This window comes from Rhinatrema bivittatum, chromosome 4, assembly GCF_901001135.1.
Source record: "Rhinatrema bivittatum chromosome 4, aRhiBiv1.1, whole genome shotgun sequence".
Lineage (NCBI taxonomy): Eukaryota > Metazoa > Chordata > Amphibia > Gymnophiona > Rhinatrematidae > Rhinatrema > Rhinatrema bivittatum.
This window is the reverse complement of record NC_042618.1, coordinates 166,096,159-166,116,587: the sequence shown is the minus strand read 5'-3', so window position 1 is coordinate 166,116,587 and position 20,429 is coordinate 166,096,159. Positions and strand designations below refer to the sequence as shown.

General features: G+C 46.6%; 1 protein-coding gene across 1 annotated transcript in view; it reads left to right on the top strand.

Moving 5' to 3' along the window:
* Nucleotides 1-20,429, top strand: part of DNAH17 (dynein axonemal heavy chain 17) — a 1,486,981-nt gene that overhangs the window by 51,096 nt on the left and 1,415,456 nt on the right. The window contains exons 3-5 of the mRNA XM_029599137.1: nt 5,082-5,274; nt 5,361-5,460; nt 5,703-5,788. Coding sequence (XP_029454997.1) covers nt 5,082-5,274; nt 5,361-5,460; nt 5,703-5,788 — 379 coding nt within the window. The remainder of the gene's footprint in view (nt 1-5,081; nt 5,275-5,360; nt 5,461-5,702; nt 5,789-20,429) is intronic.

Genomic DNA, 20,429 nt, shown 5'->3' with positions numbered 1-20,429 from the left:
CCGCCCGTCTATCAGCAGCTGGAATCAGCGCACGGAGGTGGGCTTGGCTCAAGGCCTCAGACCTCAGGTTAGAAGTCCAGGAGAGACTAGCAGATCTCCCATGTACTGGAGACAATCTCTTTGGAGAAAAAATTCAGGACACTCCATCAGCTCTCCAGATTACCATCTGATCAACCTTCTACAATATGAAAGCCCAACAGAAGGGATACCAGAAGGCCCTTCTATAGGCCTAGGAGATACTATCCACCTGCTTCTTCAGCTCGTTCCTACTGTCCACCACAAGGAGGACGTTCACGCCAGCCAAAGCAGACAAAAACCCAGCCATATCCACAAAAGGGTCCAACAGCTGGTTTTTGAAATACATCAAGAGAACCGAAGCCTCTCCATCAATCCCATGCCCCATTTACCTGTAGGAGGTCGACTCCATCATTTCAAACACCAATGGAGCCTCATCACCAAAGATCAATGGGTATTAGCCAAACTGAATCGGGGATACCATCTCAAATTCAAAACAATATCCCCGCATTTTCCACCCATCCCGCTTTGGACAAGCACTGTCATCACATCTCAACTTCAAGTAGAACTCTCAACTCTGCTGAGTACCAGGGCTATTGAACCAGTTCCCCGGTCTCAACAAGGCAAAGGGTTCTATTCCCGCTATTTCCTAATTACAAAGAAAACAGGCGGCCTTCGCCCTATATTAGACCTCCGCAATCTCAACAAATTTCTTCAAAAAGAAAAGTTTCGGATGGTATCCCTGGGAACCATCCTTCCTTTGCTTCAACGGGGAGATTGGCTCTGTTCTCTAGATCTTCAAGACGCTTATGCACACATACCCATTTCCACACAACATCACAAGTACCTACGATTTGTCGTGGGAAAACATAATTACCAGTATCAAGTCCTGCCATTTGGACTCGGCTCTACACCTCGAGTATTCACAAAATGTCTATCAGTGGCTGCTGCACATCTAAGAAAAAACAGCATTCATGTTTTTCCCTACCTAGACGACTGGCTAATCAGGAGTCCATCCAGGCAGGGAGCTCTGTCTGCCTTAAAAAAACACAAAGAGACTATTACACTCCCTGGGATTTCTAATCAACTATCAAAAATCCCACATCGAGCCATCTCAGCTCCTCCCGTTCATCGGAGCAGACCTCGACACCACAGTGGCAAAAGGTTTTCTTCCAAACGACCGTGCAACAATCTAGCACGCTTGGCAAACTCTATAATCCACTGCCAGTTCACCTCTGCCCATCAACTTCTAGTACTACTAGGACACATGGCCTTTACCGTACATGTTACCCCTATGGCGAAGTTAGCCATGCGAAGAACTCAATGGACTTTGAAATCTCAATGGTTCCAAACTTTCCAACCACTGTCGTACACAGATCAAGTCACCCACCAATTATGCCTTTCGCTCCACTGGTGGACAAATCAAACTGCCTTGAGAGCTGGTCTCCCATTCCAGCAATTAACTCCGCAAATCATCTTGACCACGGATGCCTCCAACTTGGGATGGGGAGCACACGTCAACAATCTTCAAACACAAGGTACGTGGACTACGCTCTAATGAAGTGTCAGATAAACTTCTTAGAACTTCAAGCAATGCATTATGCCCTTTATGCCTTCAAAGACTGCCTCTCAAACAAGACTGTGCTGATACAGACAGACAACACAGTAGCAATGTGGTACATAAACAAACGGGGAGGCACGGGCTCTTACCTGCTCTGTCAAGAAGCAGTACAGATTTGGGCCTGGGCTCTCGAGCACTCAATACATCTCCGAGCAACTTATCTGGCAGGCATACAAAACGTCCTGGCAGACGATCTCAGTCGGCATTTCCATCCCCACGAATGGTCTCTGGATCCCGGTGTAGCGAGCAAAATCTTTCAACGCTGGGGTCACCCAACCATAGACCTCTTTGCGTTCAAACTGAATCACAAAGTGGAAAGTTTCTGCTCCCTCCACGGACGCCGACAAACATTCCTTAAGGACGCCTTTGCTCACCCCTGGAATACAGGACTTCTATATGCGTATCGTCTGATTCCGCTCATATCCAAAACTCTCGTGAAGCTACAACAGGACAGAGGTCAATGATCCTCATAGCCCTGTACTGGCCTCGACAAGTATGGTTTCCCATACTTCTCGACTTCTCGATAAGAGAACCGATTCACCTGGGCACAGCGCCCACTCTCATAACTCAGAATCAGGGCAAGTTGCGTCATCCCACCCTGCCAACTCTTGCCCTAACAGCTTGGATGTTGAAAGCTTAATTCTGCAACCACTTAATCTTTCAACTCAAGTCTCTAAAGTTCTTGTAGCTTCACAAAAGCCTTCCACACATAAATCTTACCACTCTAAGTGGACCAGGTTTACCAAGTGGTGTATGCAAAACGGTTTTGACCCTTTCTCTTGCCCCACTCCTTCTTTATTATACTACCTGTGCCACCTTTCGGATTCTGATCTCCAGACATCCTCTGTGCGGGTACACCTAAGTGCGATAGAAGCATACAACAAGGGAATAGGGGATAAACTGATATCAGCGCAACCCCTAGTAAGTCAGTTTATGAAGGGCTTACTTCAACTTAATCCTCCCATTCGACCACCAGTTACAGAATGGGACCTAAACATAGTGCTTGCAAGGCTCATGTGATCTATGTTTGAGCCTTTGCATTCCTGTGAGGTAAAATTTTTTACCTGGAAAGTCCTTTTCTTGTAGCCATTACATCTACTAGGAGGGTCAGTGAGTTACAAGCGTTTGTCACATACTCACCCTACACAAGGTTCCTGCATGACCAAGTGGTCCTTCGCACTCACCCCAAATTCCTACCTAAGGTGGTAACGGATTTTCATCTTAATCAATCCATAGTCTTGCCCACTTTTTTCCCAAGGCCTCATTCTCACCAGGGCGAGAGAGTTTTGCACACCTTGGACTGTAAACATGCATTTGCATTTTACCTAGACTGCACTGCAGTCCATAGGAAATCCACCCAACTCTTTGTTTCTTTTGACAAAAATAAGCCAGGAGTTGCAGTGGGCAAACAAACTCTCTCCAACTGGTTAGCAGATTGTATCGAATTCTGCTATAAAAAAGCAGGCATTCCTCTCCAGGGGCGAGTAAAAGCACACTCGGTAAGGGCTATGTCAACATCAGTAGCACACTGTCATTCAGTGCCTATTGCTGACATTTGTAAAGCTGCAACTTGGAGTTCTCTTCACACCTTTGCAGCACATTACTGTTTGGACAAGGAAGGATGACAAGATTCAGCCTTTGGACAGTCTGTCTTAAAAAACTTATTTCCAGTATAGTCCCAACTCCTTCTACATCTAACCTGCTGTGATTTCAGGCTGCCTCATTTTTCCAATAGTACTCCAGTTGTTGTGCCATTTCACAAGTTGTATGCTGTTGGTCCATACAAATATGAGTCAGCCTGTAGCTTGCTAATCTCCCATATGTGAGGACTATCATCCTGCTTGTCCTGGGATAAAGCTAAATTGCTTACCTTGTAATAGGTGTTATCCCAGGACAGCAGTATGTAGTCCTCACGAAACCCTCTCGCCACCCCACGGAGTTGGGTCCGAAACGTTTTATTTTATTTTTTCGCTCGCACTCATTGCTACAAACGAGACTGAAGGGAGACCCCTGTGGCTGAGAATATCATGGCATGCTGGGCATGCTCAGTGGGCTCAGTGTGCTAGTCAAAAGTTTCTAGAAACTTTGACAGAAGTTTTCCGTGTCAGGGCTCCATCGATGATGTCACCCATATGTGAGGACTACATCCTGCTGTCCTGGGATAACACCTATTACAAGGTAAGCAATTTTGCTTTCTCTCCATACCGTCACAGCCCATTATTGCTTAGATAAGGCTGGCAGACAAGATTTCATCTTTGGCCAGTCTGTTCTACGCAACTTGTTTTCAGTTTAACTATCCAACATCCTTCCACCAACCCGTCCATGATTTTAGGATGCCCTCCTTACCAAATTCTGCCCCTATTTTGTGCCTGTTGCACGTCTTTTGGGTGCATTTGGTGTATTACTCGGGCATTCTCAGCTCACTACTCACCCATATGTGAGGACTACTATCCTGCTTGTCCTGTGAGAAAGCAGAGTTGCTTACCTGTAACAGGTGTTCTCACAGGACAGCAGGATGTTAGTCCTCACAAAACCCGCCCGCCACTTCGCGGAGTTAGGTTCGTTTACGTTTTCTTATTTTATTTTTCGTACGTACTTTTTACTATATGACGAGACTGAAGGGGGATCCCTGCTGGATGCAGGGTTGGTGCTATGCTGGGCATGCCCAGTAGGTAACAGTCAAAGTTCTAGAAACTTTGACAAAAGTGTTCCGTGATTGGGCTCCATCCTGTGATGTCACCCATATGTGAGGACTAACATCCTGCTATCCTGTGAGAACACCTGTTACAGGTAAGCAACTCTGCTTTCTCATTCTTGTGCTACTGAGCTGCTTAAAGAATGAGATCAACTAATAATGTTGCATTCTATTCCCATTTGTGTTTTATGAGTGCAATTTTACCAAGGAAAATTGGCCTGTTTGCAAGTTGCTGTCCTCAGAGTGGCTAAAGATCTATATGCAGGCTTCCATAGCATGTGTATTTTCAGCTGGGCAAAAAAGATGCGTTCCCAGGGAGTGAAGTATGCATGCAGACTGGAATTTTCAAATCTACATGATGATTTTTCTCTTTTTCTTCTGCCTGAAGAAGAAGGAAGTGCAAAATCCATATGAACTTTTGTACATGTAAGTGAATTTTCATAGAAAAAATATGTAGGTAGTTTTCCGCTTTTTGAAAATTACTGTGGCTATAAAGGTATCTGTGGACTTTGCACCTAGGTGGCTACTAAAAATTGCCCTTTATGTTGCTTAATGTTTTTTTTTTTAGAGTTAGAACGCAAGTGACATTATTGAACCAATCTGTGTCTGTTTGGATGAAATCTCTTTTCCCAAAAGTAAATTTGTGTTATGGAGAGACTGTTCTTTCTGTGAAGAGGCATAAAGCAGAGAAGCATTCGAAGAGACAGAAGTTTGGTATGGCCCTAGATGTTGATCATGTCTTTCTTTCAGAACGTCGCCTGCTGTAGATAATTCATTACTGCATGCCATAGAAACTGTCGTCATAGACTGGTCTCATCAAGTAAGAGACATACTAGTCAAGGATTCAGCACAGCCCCTTCTAGATGGACTAAATCCTCTACCACAAGTAGAGGTGGACTTCTGGAATTCCAGACAGCTGAATCTGGAATGTATTAATGAGCAGGTATTTAACTTTCCTACGTGGTCTTACTTGATTCCTTTTGTTACAGATATTGTTAATATACTTTTTTTTTATTTTTAACTTTATAGCTATTGAAGCCTGAAGTAAGTAAAATAGCTGAGATTTTGGAAAAATCAAGGAGCAGCTACTGGCCCGCTCTGCAGAATATTTATAATGAAGTTAATACAGGTATCTTTATGCTACACTAAAGAGCTAAAATTCAGAGTTGCTCAAAATTGTAATCAATGTAATGTAGTGTGCTGGGCTGAGGGAGGCTCACTAGTTATACTTGCTATACTGGCTCAAATAATAAGCAAGTTGTTATCTGTGCATGACAATATGCTGTGACTAGTTAGTGTAATTATTGAAAATTCAATAACAATTACATTAAACTGTAAGTTATTGAATCTTCATGCTTTTATTCTTCACAGGCCTGCAAGAAGCTGAAGATATTGTGCTTCACTTAAAACCTCTCAAAGCAAAACTGGATGAAATTGAACAAGTTGAATATGCTCAGGTACATGGGAAATATAAAGGGAAAATTACATTCTCTATGGACAAGCAGGACAAAAATTGGCCAAACAAGTGGGTGACATCATCCAAGGGCACTGGCATGGATCTGCTATCTTCAAGCTCAGCAAGGCAAACCTTACTGAGCATGTGCAGGAGTTCCTGTGCCCTGGCCCCGCACAAGTCTCTTCAGCTGAATTTCTTCTGCTGATCAAAAAGCACACAAGACTGCTCTCTTTAACTAAATTGCTGTTTTTTGTTTGGTTTTTCATGATAAATTTCCATCACATTCAGTGCATGTTCTTATTTTTTCTTATTTTCAAGTTTTCTTCAGGAAAAAAGAAAGAGAAAAATGTAATTCAAGCATCCATGTTAGGCAGACAACCCTAATGTTGCTAGTGAGTGTTGTGGGGGAGACTGCTGTGTTTGAAAGAGGGTTCCTGTTGCTCTATTGTCTAAGGGCTCTTTCTCCCAGCTGGATTCTCTGCCTCCTGGGCTCACGCGGCTGGCACAACCCAGTAGAGGCAGGACCCCCCCTCCATCTCCAGCCGGCCGCCTTGATCCGCAGCCGACCGCCCGACCGGAAGGCCCGCCCACCCGACACAACCGGCCTATCCAACGCTGAGAAGGACCCGACTGAGCCGGCATTAGCCCTTAAAGCAGGGCTCTGCTAAAGGGGCGCCCTCTTTTTCCCGGCTGGATTCTGTGCCTCCTGGGCTCACGTGGCTGGCGCAGCCCAGTAGAGGCAGGACTCCATCTCCAGCCGGCCGCCTCAATCCGCACCCGATCGCCAGACCGGAAGGCCCACCCACCCGATGTAACCAGCCTATCCGAGGCTGAGAAGGACCCGACTAAGCCGGCATGGTGCCCCTTTGTTCGCGATCCTTTGTGCGCACACCGTACGACACTCCGGAAATAATTATTATCCCAGGGCAAGCAGGATGCTAGTCCTCACATATGGGTGACATCATTGATGGAGCCCTATTGCGGAAAACTTTCTGTCAAAGTTTCTAGAAACTTTTGACTGGCCCTGTGAGGCCACTGAGCATGCCCAGCATGCCATGATATTCTCTGCCACAGGGGTCTCTCTTCAGTCTTCATTTTCCAATTCTACTGGAAAACCATCCCCAACTTCTAACTCAGGAGGGGGATCCCTTCTTCATCCAATGCATCAATCCCTTCATCTGACAGCACGGAGATTGAAAGGCACGTACTAAATTACCTAGGACTCTCAGCTCAACTTGAGGATGTTCTCATTGAATACAGAAAACCGTCCACCAGGCATAACTATGCCGGGAAATGGCATCGTTACTCAGAATGGTGCAGACCGAAGAATCTAGACCCCTTCTCTACAACAATAACACATCTTCTGGAATACCTCCATACTCTTTTCACAGTGGGTCTAGCATACGCCTCCATTCGAGTGCATGTTAGTGCAATTGCAGCTTTCTATCATACTCACATCGGACTACCCATTTCCAATCACCCTTTAATCTCCAGATTCATGCGTGGCATTCTGCATCTGAGACCACCGGTCACAAAGCCGCCGGTACCATGGAATGTCAATATCGTTCTGGAACAGTTAATGTTACCTCCCTTTTAACCTCTAGACTCCTGTCATATCAAATACCTTACTTGGAAAACTGTTTTCTTGGTGGCGGTAACATCAGCACAGAGAGTAAGTGAACTGCAAGCCTTAGTTCACTACTTCCCGTACTTAGAGGATGTACCCATACAGCATGACTAATTCATCTGCTATCTACGGAAAACACTGTTTACAGTAAACAAACTTGCTCTTCAGGCCCACTGCTTGATGCCACGCTCGTCAGCGTGCCACGCGTATGGTCGGCCCGCGTGCATCTTTCTTGGTAGGGGCTGTGCTCAGCGTGTCTTCCCGGCGGGGAAGGATCCTCAAGGGCTGTAAAAATAGTTAAAAATAAGTCTGCCCGAGCTCCTTCAGTGGAGACTGCATCGCGATCAGCTGAGGCAGAATGGAGGCCATTTTGGAGCCTTTTCGATCAGAGACTAGTGCAGCTATGGGGGATGGGATTCTCCTGCCTCCTCTTTCTCCTCAGCCAGGGTTAGCGAAGCTTTACAGCCTCACTCGCCTACAATGGAGGATAGCCCCGAGGGGGCTTCTGACTCCTCCTCCTCTTCCTCCTTCTCCTCGGAGTTTATTTTGTTTCTACATAAGGCTTTTAAAGCCAGGAAGGTAGGGAAACTGCAGGCTGGGGGTAAAACTTCCTCAAGTGGTCTTAAGTCTCATTCTTGAAAGTGGTCTAAGTCTAAGGGAGACTCCGGATCCTCAAAACCTAAGCGCCCCTTGCATACAGGGCTACTCAGACTGATACTGATTCTACGGATCAGGATACGGATCCAGGGGACCAGGACCTGCAGGGCAAGCCTCTGATGAGGGTGGATACAGACCCTGATCAGCATCCATAGGATCCAGCATGGGGCTCTCACATTGTAGAAGGAGATACCCTAAGGTGGTCCGATTGTTTAGGAGGGAGGAGTTAGCTTCGCTTATCCCTGCCATACTCGGAGAGCTAGGCAGACTAGGGGCCATGGACCCAGTGTTGTTGGGTCTGAGAGACCCGGCTACTTCCTTTCCTTTTCATTTTTCTGCCATGGACTTGCTATTTAGAGACTTGGATACCCCGGATCTCGGATTGAAGGTTAGCAAGGCTATGGATAAACTATATCCTCAACCGGATGAAGTGATTGACATACTGCGGGTGCCCAAGGTGGACGCGGCGGTATCCGCAGTCACCAAAAAGACCACGATCCTGGTTATGGGTACTACAGCCCTTAAAGACTTGCAGGATAGAAAGTTGGAGCTGCAGCTCAAGAAAATGTTTGAAGTCTCGGCACTGGGAGTGCGGGCAGCTATGTGTAGCAATTTTGCCCTGTGAGCGGGTCTTCGCTGGGTTCAGCAATTACAGGCTAACGCTGGTCTTTTTGATGCTGAAGCACAGCAGGCAGGGTGTCTGGAAGCTTCGATAGCTTATAGTGTGGATGCACTCTATGATCTATTGCGGACTTCGGCAGATCCATGTGTCAGCGGTCTCAGCTCGTTGGCTCCTGTGGCTAAGGAACTGGTCAGTGGATATTTCCTCCAAGGCTCAGCTGGGGTCGTTGCCTTTCAAGGGTAAATTGCTTTCTGATAAGGACCTTGAGGACATGATTCAATCCCTGGGGGAGAATAAGGTTCACCAACTGCCGGAAGACAGGCCCAAGTCGAGGGGCTCTTTTTCTTCACGGTCTCGATTCAGAGGGAATCGGAGATTTCGTCCGTCCAGAGCTCAAGGTTCTTCCTTTCGGCAAGCGGCAAGTCGGCAACAGTCCTGGTCTCGGCCCTTTCATGGCTGACGCTTTGGCAGAACCAGTACCCAGTCCGCATCTGAGGCAAAGTCTTCACAATGAAGGGACGCGACCCATTCCTCAGTTCCAGCTGTCAGGGGAAGAATGTCCCTGTTTTACGAGGAATGGGTCAAGGTGACGTCGGAGTAGTGGGACCTTACTGTGATAGATCGAGGCTACGCTTTAGATTTTGCACGCCACCTTCTGGATTGATTTCTGGTTTCCCCATGCGGTTACAAGGAGAAATGACAGGCAGTACAAGATACCTTGCAACGCCTTCTGCAACTCGGCACCATCACTCCAGTTCCTCAGTCAGAACAGTGAAAAGGGCAGTATTCCATTTACATCGTAGTACCCAAGAAAGAGGTGTCCTTCCGACCCATTCTGGATTTGAAGCGCGTAAACCGCTGCCTCAGGATACCACGTTTTCACATGGAGACATTACGGTCTTTCATTGCCTCGGTAAGAAAAGGAGAGTTTCTGTCTTCACTGGACCTAACAGAAGCGTATCTTCACATAGGCATCCGGGCCAACCACCAGAAGTTTCTGATGTTCTCAATGATAGGTCGCCATTTTCAGTTTCGAACTTTGCCCTTTGGGCTTTCCACCACGCCCAGAACGTTTACCAAGGTAATGGTTGTGGTGGTGGCTCACCTGCACAGGGAGGGGTTCTTGGTGCATCCATACCTGCACAACTGGCTAATTCGGGCAAAGTCGGAGTCGCTTGGACAGTTGGCAATCCGCAAAGTGCTTCACCTCCTGCAGTTGCTGGGTTGAGTGATCAACTTCGCCAAGAGCCGACTGGTGCCAACCCAGTCTTTGGAGTTTTTGGGAGCTCTCTTTGACACTCAACAGGGGAGAGCGTTCCTTACCTCGGACAGCATTGGCAAGCTACAAGGACAAGTGTGGGACTTATTGGCCAACCGTCTCCCCAGAGTGTGGGATTATTTGCGGGTCCTCGGCTCCATGACTTCCACCCTGGAGCTAGTGCCCTGGGCCTTTGCTTATATGCGTCCTTTACAGTCAGCGTTGCTTTCGTGTTGGAATCTGATCTCCGAACAGTTTCAACTACCCCTCCCTCTTACAGATACGATGCGCTCCAGTCTTGATTGGTGGCTTATCTCGGACAACTTGTCCTGAGGAGTTCCCCTAGAAGTGCCTGAATAGACAGTGGTGACCATGGATGCCAGCCTCTCTGGTTGGGGAATGGTTTGTCTGAGGAAGTCGGTGCAGGGACTATGGTCCCAGGAAGAATCTCAGTGGTCGATCAATCGTCTGGAGACCAGGGCAGTGTGGTTAGCGTTGCAAGTGTTCCGCCCTCTCCTCCAGGGGAAGTCAGACAGAATTCTTTTGAACAATGCGGCCACGGTGGCGTATATCAATCGCCAAGGGGGAACCAAGAGCCAGCCAGTAGCGATGGAACCCCAGCAGCTGATCAGCTGGGCAGAGAAGCATTTAGTCAGTCTTGCAGCGTCTCACGTTGCAGGAGTCGACAACATTCAGGCGGACTTTCTTAGTCGTCACCGCCTCGATCCCTGGGAATGGGAGCTGGCAGACGAAGCTGTCCAGCTCAAATGCAACGCGTGGGGCATACCCCACATGGATCTAATGGCAACGTTTCAAATGCCAAGGCTCCGCACTTCTTCGGCAGAAGGGGTGGATGCCCTGGTGCTACCCTGGCCGACCGACGTGCTGCTGTATGTCTTCCCACCTTGGCCGCTGATAGGCAAAGTGCTCAGGAGAATAGAGATACACCCAGTGGAAGTCATTCTCATAGCTCCAGAGTGGCCAAAAAGGCCTTGGTTTGTAGACCTAGTCAATCTGGCAGTGGTGGGACCTCTGCAGTTCCCAATGCTCCCGGACCTTCTCCATCATGGGCCCGTGTGTTTGGAAGAAGTCGATTGCTTTTGTCTAGCGGCATGGCTTTTGAGAGGTGCCGCCTGAGGAGCAAAGGATATTTGGATGCTGTGGTGGCTACACTACTCCGGTCACGCAAAACATCCACTAACCTCGCCCTTGTGCGTGTGTGGAAAATCTTTGACTCTTGGTGCGTGGACCGAGCGGTTATGCCTACTCGGTCTTCAGTGTCGGATATTTTATGTTTTTTACAATAAAGACTCACCAATGGTTTATCATATAGTTCCCTGAGGGTTCAGGTGGCAGCTCTCGGTTGTTTGTGCGGTTCCATTCAGGGCGTGGGGTTGGCTGCTCACCCCGATGAGGCTCATTTCATAAAGGGGGCAAAGCAGTTATGCCCTCTGGTCAGGCACCCTTGTCCTTCTTGGAATCTGAACTTGGTGCTATCTGCTCTGAAAGCAGCTACAATAAAGCAGCTACAATAAAGGATCTCATGTTAAAGGTGATTTTCCTTATAGATACCCTGCGAGCAGATGTGATATCTGAGCTCCAGGCTCTATCCTGTAGGTAGCTGTTTCTGAGAATTTCAGATTCTGGGGTGTCCTTGTGGACGGTTCCTTCTTTTCTTCCGAAGGTGGTATCTGCTTTTCACGTGAATCAGTCAATGGAGCTTCCGTTGTTTCCCGTGTTGGACCGATCGGACCCTATCTCTAAAGACTTACAGAAGCTCGATGTTTGTCGAGCGCTGTTGCATTATCTGGAGGTTACAAACGCATTTTGTGTGATGGATCATCTTTTTGTGCTATGGGCTGGTCCGAAACGAGGAAATATGGCATCTAAGGCTACAATTTCTCGCTGGTTGAAAGAGGCTATAGGCTCGGCATATTTGCTGCGTGGTAAGCCCATACCATTTGGTCTTCGGGCTCATTCTACTCGTTCGCAGGCTGCTTCGTGGGCAGAGTGTAAAATGGTCTCTCCGCAGGAGATCTGCAGGGTGGCGACTTGGAAGTCTTTGCATACCTTTGCCAGGCACTACAGACTGGATATTCAGGCACCAGGTGAAGGAAGCTTTGGAGAAGCAGTGCTTCGAGCGGACCTCTCCAGATCCCATCCCAGGTAAGAAAGCTCTGGTACATCAAAGGAGTCTGGACTGATTCGGGTACGCACAGGGAAAGGAAAATTAGTTTCTTACCTGATAATTTTCGTTCCTGTAGTACCATGGATCAGTCCAGAGTCCCGCCCAGGGAAAGCATGGAAGTAAGGGAGAGTCCGCTCCATTATTAATTGATTTGTTTTCAGATTTGCAGAAAGTTGATTGACTGTCCTCACGTGGTTCTACAGGTTTGGTTCCTATGGGGGATAAGTGAACCGGTTGTTTTTTTCTTGTTGAAGGGTTATTGTACATAGTTAAGTTGTTTTTTGAGGGCCATTCTGCTTTGACATTGAGTAATACTGCCAGACTGTAGTGGCACAATCCTATATATTAATTTTATTTATTTATTTTATTTAAGGGTTTTTTATATACCGCGGCACGTTGGGAAACATCACCTCGGTTTACAGAGAACATTAAATTAGCAACAAGCTTTACAATCCACATCAGTTTACAATGAACATTAAATTAGCAACAATCTATACGATCTAGCAATTATAGAATTGTACATATCGGATAAAATTAAAAATTATAAACTAATTAACATTATAATACACATATTTACAATATTGGAATAAGGAACGGGCGATGGAGATTGCTTGAGAGTCAGGCATTAATATACAGGTTAGAAGATAATACAGGTTAGAAGATAATATTATTCTTTGCAATAGTAAGAGTCTTGCAATTATATAGGGTGTGTATGGCGATATTGAAAGAAACTGAGTGGTATGGATAGATGTTATTGGATATGTGTCATAAAAGTCATATGATTAGCAGGGGAAGTGTTCATAAATTGTAGGCTTGTTTAAACAGCCAGGTTTTCAGTTTCTGTTTAAATTTCTTGTAGCAGGGCTCTTGGCGCAGATCTGTGGGCATTTTGTTCCAAATGTTGATTCCAGCAATCATGAATGATCGTTCTCTCGTAGACGCATATTTTATATGTTTGAGCGATGGGATACAAAGTTTAGCTTGGTGTATTTTTCTTATCGGTCTGTCTGATGTATAGAATGTAAAATGATCAGTGAGCCAATGCATATCTTGGTTATATAATGATTTGTGCATAAGAGTAAGAGTTTTGAATAATATCCTCGATGAGATCGGAAGCCAGTGGAGGAATTGTAGAGCTGGAGTGATGTGTTCGTGGCGGTGTGTGTTCGTAAGCAAGCGAGCAGCTGCATTTTGTAGCATCTGTAGTGGTTGAAGAGAATTTTTTGGGAGGCCTAGTAAAATGGAATTGCAGTAGTCCAATTTCGATAATATAATAGCTTGTAGTACAGTCCGGAAGTCTTGTGGGTGTAGGAGAGATTTGATCCTTTTCAATGTGTGAAGTTTATAGAAACCATTTTTGGCGGTGGAGGTAATAATTTTTTTTAGGGTTAATTGTTTGTCAATAATAACACCCAGGCTGCGGACTTGTTGTAAGTTGTGTTGGTCAGGTAGGGATTTTATATTGGGGCTAGAATGTACGTTTTGTGACGAAATTATGAGCAGCTCTGTTTTGTTGGTATTTAATGCTAAAGAGTTTTCTGTTAGTAGATTCTTAATGTCCGCTACTGCAGTATTCCAGGTTTTGAGATTGATTGGGATTAAGATCTGTACATCATCTGCATATATGAAGTGTGGCAGACCCAGATTGATCAACAGTTGACGGAGTGGAGTGAGGTATATATTGAAAAGAGTTGAAGAGAGAGAGGAACCTTGGGGTACTCCTTGTAGCAGATTTTTGGGTTTGGATTCGTGTTGGCCGATTTTCACACTGTATTTTCTATCGCTCAGAAAAGATATATAAGGCGGATGTATTTTTAGAAAACTTCTCTGTCTCCATCTACTGGGGGGGCAAAACCCAGGAGTCTGGACTGATCCATGGTACTACAGGAACGGAAATTATCAGGTAAACTAATTTTCCTTTAGCTTATGGAGGAGGAGGTCAGGAATGAGGTATGAAGTTGAGTGGTGAAGACTTGTGGTTTTGCCAGGTTTTGTTTTCTGGAGATGTGGGGGTGGGAGTAGTTTGAAACACACCAGGTGATGGTCTGTCTAGGAAAGTTTGGTATTCTGTACATTCTTAATAGGTTGCTCCTATGATGAGAATTAGCATGGTACCAGTGTGTGACAGGCAGAGTGTGTTGGCCCACTTACTAGTTGGTTAAGCTGTGCTGAAGAATAAAATTACTATCTGGATTGACACAGGCTAATGGGGCAGGGCTAACATAGATATAATAAAAGGAAGTCATGCTTTATAAATATGTTAGATATTTTTTAAGGGGTTTATAAACATGTGGACAAGGGTGAGTCAGTTGATATAGCGTATCTGGATTTTCTGACATATTTGACAAAATCCCTCATGAGAAACCCTACTGGAAACCAAAAAATCATGGGATGGGAAGCAATGTCCTGTTGTGGATTGGTAACTTTTTAAAGGATACAAAACAGAGAGTAGAATTGAATGGTTATTTCAGTCAATGGAGAAATGTCAATAGTGGAGTATCACAGTTTTAGTTGATCCAAGTTTTAGTTGATCCAAGTTAATATTCCTTGTTACATAAGAACATAAGAAATTGCCATGCTGGGACAGACCAAGGGTCCATCAAGCCCAGCATCCTGTTTCCAACAGAGGCCAAAAACCAGGCCACAAGAACCTGGCAATTACCCAAACACTAAGAAGAACCCATGCTACTGGTAAAATTGATTAATAGCTATTAATGGACTTCTCCTCCAAGAACTTATCAATGTAATAGCATTCTTACATGCCTGTTAATGTTAAAATGTAAACCAAATTGATTTGTAACTTTGCTACATGAATTTCGGTATATAAAAATGCTAAATAAATAAATAAATAAATCACAGGAACCAGTGTTTTTTTAAAATATATTTATAAATGATCTGGAACAGGGAATGAGGAGTGAGGTGATCAAATTCATGATACAAAATTATTCAAGGTTGTTAGATCATGAGCCAGTTGTAGGGAATTGCAAGATGACCTTTAGAGACTGGGGGATTGGGTGTCTAAATGGCAGGCGAAATTTTAATGTGGAAAAGTGCAAAATGATACATTTAGGGAGGAATAATCCAAAATATATGTTGTGTCCGTCGGTGCCCGACACCCTCTCTCTGCCCTCTTACCTCTCTGGCGCCTCCCTCTCCGTCCGCGGGAAGACTGGCTACCACGGCGTTCTCCTGCCACTTGTTCCCGGACCGGCTTGATGCTGCAACTGCCATGTTTCCTGGAGGCCTAGGGGCATGCGTGCGGCGTGGCCCCAATTGAAGTACTGGCATTGGCGCAAACCTCGGGGGCGTCCCCCGAAGATGACATCACCCGCGACGGATATTTAAAGTCTTGGAATTTGCTAACACATTGAGTTAGCAAGGACACGGATTGACAAGGTCATGGATTGACAACGGACTTGCTTTTTCTGTCTAAGCTACTCTGCCTCCTCGGACTTACCAGAGGTACCCGCTCCTCGGGTGCCTCGCTCTCTCCTTGTTTTTTTCAGGTGACAGTCTGGAACCGGTACTCGCTCCTCATAGAAACATAGAAACGACGGCAGAAGAAGACCAAACGGCCCATCCAGTCTGCCCAGCAAGCTACGCACTTTATCCATCTTTTTTTCGCTTTTTCTCTCTCCCACCTGTTACTATTGGCTTCCAGTACCCTCCAGCCCTAATTCCCCTCCACCCTACCACCAATTTAGAGAGCAGCTCCGTATCTGCATCCAAGTGACATCCAGCTCAATTAGGGGAAGCAACCACTGTAACAAGCAGGCCACACCCTTGCCCCATACTCTTACCCACCCCTGTTTTTATTTTTTTGTTTGTTTGTTTATTTTTTTTTTTGGAGATAGCAGCCCTCCATCCTTCCGCTCCGTGAAGGTGGAACACTAACTACTGGCCACTGGCATCCCGCTCCGTGAATGCCTCTGTGGCTACTGCCGCTCCGTGCAGTGTTTGAATGCCTCTGTGGCTAGTGGAAAAGTGCAAAATGATACATTTAGGGAGGAATAATCCAAAATATATGTTGTGTCCGTCGGTGCCCAACACCCTCTCTCCGCCCTCTTTACCTCTCTGGCGCCTCCCTTTCCGTCCGCGGGAAGACTGGCTACCACGGCGTTCTCCTGCCTGGGATGAGGGCCCTCTCCTCAAGGGCCCTCTCCTCGAGGGCCCTCATCCCAGACTTACTTTGTATACTCTTCTGCCTGGAAGTCTTCACTATCAACTATCTCAGCAAATCAGTGAGTTACCATTGTTCTCTCTGAGCTTTCCCTGGAACCAGGTACTCACTCCTCGAGGCCCTATACTTTCCAGCTCCTGGGCTTCATTGGGACATTATGTGAGTGTTACATCTGCATAACCTGCCTACTCACTATATCTCAGTCTCTCTTCAGCTCAGCCTCCAGTATCTGAGGGACTACAGCCCAGTCGGGCTTGCTAGCTCACTACTGCCATCTCTGGTGGTTCAGTATACTGTCTAATAAAGAACTAGTGTGTGTTTGTCTCCTAACTCTGAGCCTGACCGGTGGTCCCTCTCGGGATCATTCCCTGGGGGCGTGGTCATCTGCCACTGGTCCAAGGATCCACCCTCAACTATCTGATTGCTCCTCCCATCAGGCATCAGATCTATAACAGATTGCTAACTCCAAGCAGACTGTTAACTCCAAACAATAACAGATTGCTAACTCCTCACGGAGAACAATAACAGATTGCTAACTCCGTGGACCATGGAGCAAAATTCATAGATACATTTTGTCAACCTCACGTACAACAAGCAAAATCTTTTATAAAAGATATATCACACATGTTAAGAAAATTATCTACTATTGATAAATTGTCTCCAGGAGCACTTTTGGTCTCACTGGATGTGGAAGCACTTTACACAAACATCCCTCAACAAGAAGCACTTAAAATAGTTAATGATCTCTTTGAAAGATGAGCAAGACCACAGTGTATTCCATCTGATTTTCTCATACAACTCACTGAGTTAATGCTCACAAAACATTTTTTCTGCTTTGATGAAGATATTTTTTTTACAAAAGCACAGAGTTTTGATGGGATCTCCTTTAGCATCAGATATAGCTAATTTATTTGTGACAGAATTTGAAGAAAACCAAATCTATCAATCCAGTTTTTTTCAACATGTAAAATTATGGACAAGGTATATTGACGATATTTTTTTCATCTGGCTTGGATCAGAAAGCTCACTACTTGATTTTTATCATTAGCTTAACCAAGCAGACTCTAATTTGAAATTTACCATCACGTATCACCAGGAAACATTATCATTTCTGGATATACAGATACAACGAGTAGAAGATAACCTTGAGACGTCACTTTACCATAAGCCAACTGACAGAAACAACCTTCTCAGATTTGAGAGTCATCATCCGACACATTTCAAAGAGGGACTGCCTGTCAGTCAATTCTTTAGAGCACAAAAATTATGCTTTCAAAATGAAGATTTTTTAAAACAGGCTCATCAGCTATCTATTAGATTCAAGCAAAGAGGATACCCAAAACGAGCTATTAAGAGAGCATTCACTCGAGCTAGATTTTCAGATAGGGAACAATTGTTACAATATAAAGCCAGACCACAAAAAGAAGCCTTAGTCTGTGTACTCCCGCATACAATCCTTACCAAAAAAATCAAAAACATCATCCAGAGCAACTGGCATGTTTTACAAACCCATTCTATTTTCCAAAACACACCGATGTTTACATATTCCAGAGGAACGAACATCAAACAACAGGTAGTTAGAGCAGCTCTTCAACATATAGCCCCATCTGCCGTGGTTGAACAAGGCCATAAAACTTGCAGCAAATGTGATTTTTTTAACACTTCTATTACAGGTACATCATGGCAAGATCCGAATACAGGATATGTTGTTAGACAAAAATTCAGTATAGATTGCAATACAGATCTCGTGATTTACGCCCTTCAATGCCCATGTCCCAAAATATATGTGGGACGAAGAACAAGAAAAATTAAAACAAGGCTCATAGAACATCGGAGCCATTTAAACATTAAAGATCTCAAGGCACACACGGTAGCCCATAATATTAGCAAAGGCCATGAATTCAAGGACTACAAGTGGACTATTTCCTAGCGTGTAGCAGATGGACTCAAAACAAGTGGGTATAGTGTGCTCGTGCTAGCAGTTGGAGACGGATCTGACGTCAGCACGGGTACATATATCCCCACAGGAAGTGTAGCAATTCAGTAATTTCCGTCTCCAAAGCAGTTTGGAGCTACCTCTCGCTCGCTGAGCGTGTTTCCAAATTCTAACGACTAAATTCCTAGAAGAATCCTACTGAAGACGAGCCCCGCACTCCTGCGGTGATACCAGTTGGTCCCTCCCCCAGTTGAGTTTCCCGAGCTGACTTCCGTGGTCCCTTGGAGGTAGGTGCCTCGGTCCGGTGGCCGACTCGCGGCAGGGACCTAGCCCCCGAGTGAGAAGGGCTCGGGCGCGGCTTGGCCCCCGAGTGAGAAGGGCTCGGGCGCGGCCTAGAGGCAGCCTTGGTCCCGGCTTGGACTTGGCCCCCGAGCGAGACGAGTTCGGGCGCGGCCTAGAGGCAGCGGGTGCACTTCCTTGAGCGCGGCGGTGAAGGTACTTACTCTCTCCCCCCACAGCCGGAGACCGCCCGGGTCGCAACCAGGAAGCGCCGAAGACAAGGTAAGGCGTACATCTTTACTGGGGTCTCCGAGGAAGTGTGGATTTGCGGGGCCTGCCTAAGTGGCAGCCCGCCAAGGAGGTCGCCATTGTTCCTGCCTACTCGCCTTCGCTACTTAGATGCACGTTGCTGTACGCACGCCGTGGTAGGCGTCCGTTGCTAGACGCATGCGAATAGGTGCAGTTCATAGGCGCACGATCCTAAGCCGCCGTTGGTAGGCGCACGTTTGTAAGACACCGTTCATAAGACGCCGTTGGTAGGCGCACATTTATAGGCGCACGTTCATAAGACGCCGTTGGGGGGCGCACATTCATAGGCGCACGTTCATAAGACGCCGTTGGGGGGCGCACATAAGCGCACATTCATAAGACGCCGTTGGGAGGCGCACACTTCATAAGCGCACGTTCATAAGACACCGTTGGGAGGCGCACATTCATAGGCACACGCTTTTAAGACGCCGTTAGTAAACGCACATTCATAGGCGCACGTTCATAAGACACCGGTTCTTCGGCGCATGCAGCTAAGCGCAGGTTGATAACCGCACAACTCATAAGATAAGCGCATATTAGTAGGCGATCAGTATTGCACAGGGTATGGAGCATAAGAGAACCCATACGCCCGCAGAGCCGACGCTTCCAGAATCAGGCATAAGAGCTCTAAGCCTCTGCTCAGCATGCAACCTTAGGGCCACACAGAGCGAGGAAGCAGACTCACTATGTGCCCAATGTGAGGAGGCCATGGGAGTCCCAGGACAGGACCGGTCCCAGCCCAGCGGTTCCTCAGGGAACACTCTGGATGTCGCAAGCCGCGGTGAGCAGCCGGGGAACCCGAGAGACCTGGTGCCCCTAAGGCCTGATCCGGCCGCACTCTCCTGGGTAGAACTATTCAAGGGGATCCACGCCTTTGTCCAGATGCAATTTGCTCCTCGAATGGCCGTTTCTGCTCCGGATGATCCGGCCCCTGGACCCTCGAGGCCTAGGCACAGCCACTCGCCGCCCGGAAGCCCCATTTATGGGGATTCGGATTGCTCCGAGGAAGATGAGGAACCCCCCGAGGAGGGAGAGCTTCCCTCGGAGATAGAGCCCTATTGGACCATGAGACGCTTCTTTCAGAAAGAGGATCTTCCAGGCCTGGTCTCACAATGCCTATCAGAACTGGCGATTCCAGGCCAGGACACCCCAGGGGACCCTAAAATGAACCCCCTGTTAGAGGGCCTGCGCCAAACGGCTCACCATTTTCCCCTCCTACAAGCAGCACAGCAGCTAATCGACCTGGAATGGACTGCACTGGAGGCCGCATTTAAAGGGGGTTGGGCCTTGTCAGGCATGTACCCTCTTGACCCGGCGTCCAAGGAGCTGCTGGCGTGCCCCAAGGTAGACGCCATAGTTAACGCAATTGTGAAGTGTACCACCATTCCGGTTGAGGGGGAGCGGCCTTCAAGGATGCACATGACCGGCGCATGGACACCATGCTGAAACAAGCCTTTGAGGTAGCAGCCATGTCCCTACGCATCGCAACCTGCTGCACCGTGGTGAAGCGTTCCTGTTTATCGCAAGCTAGAAACAACACCCCGGGAGAAGACATGGAATCAGCTCTCGCATTCCTCACTGACGCA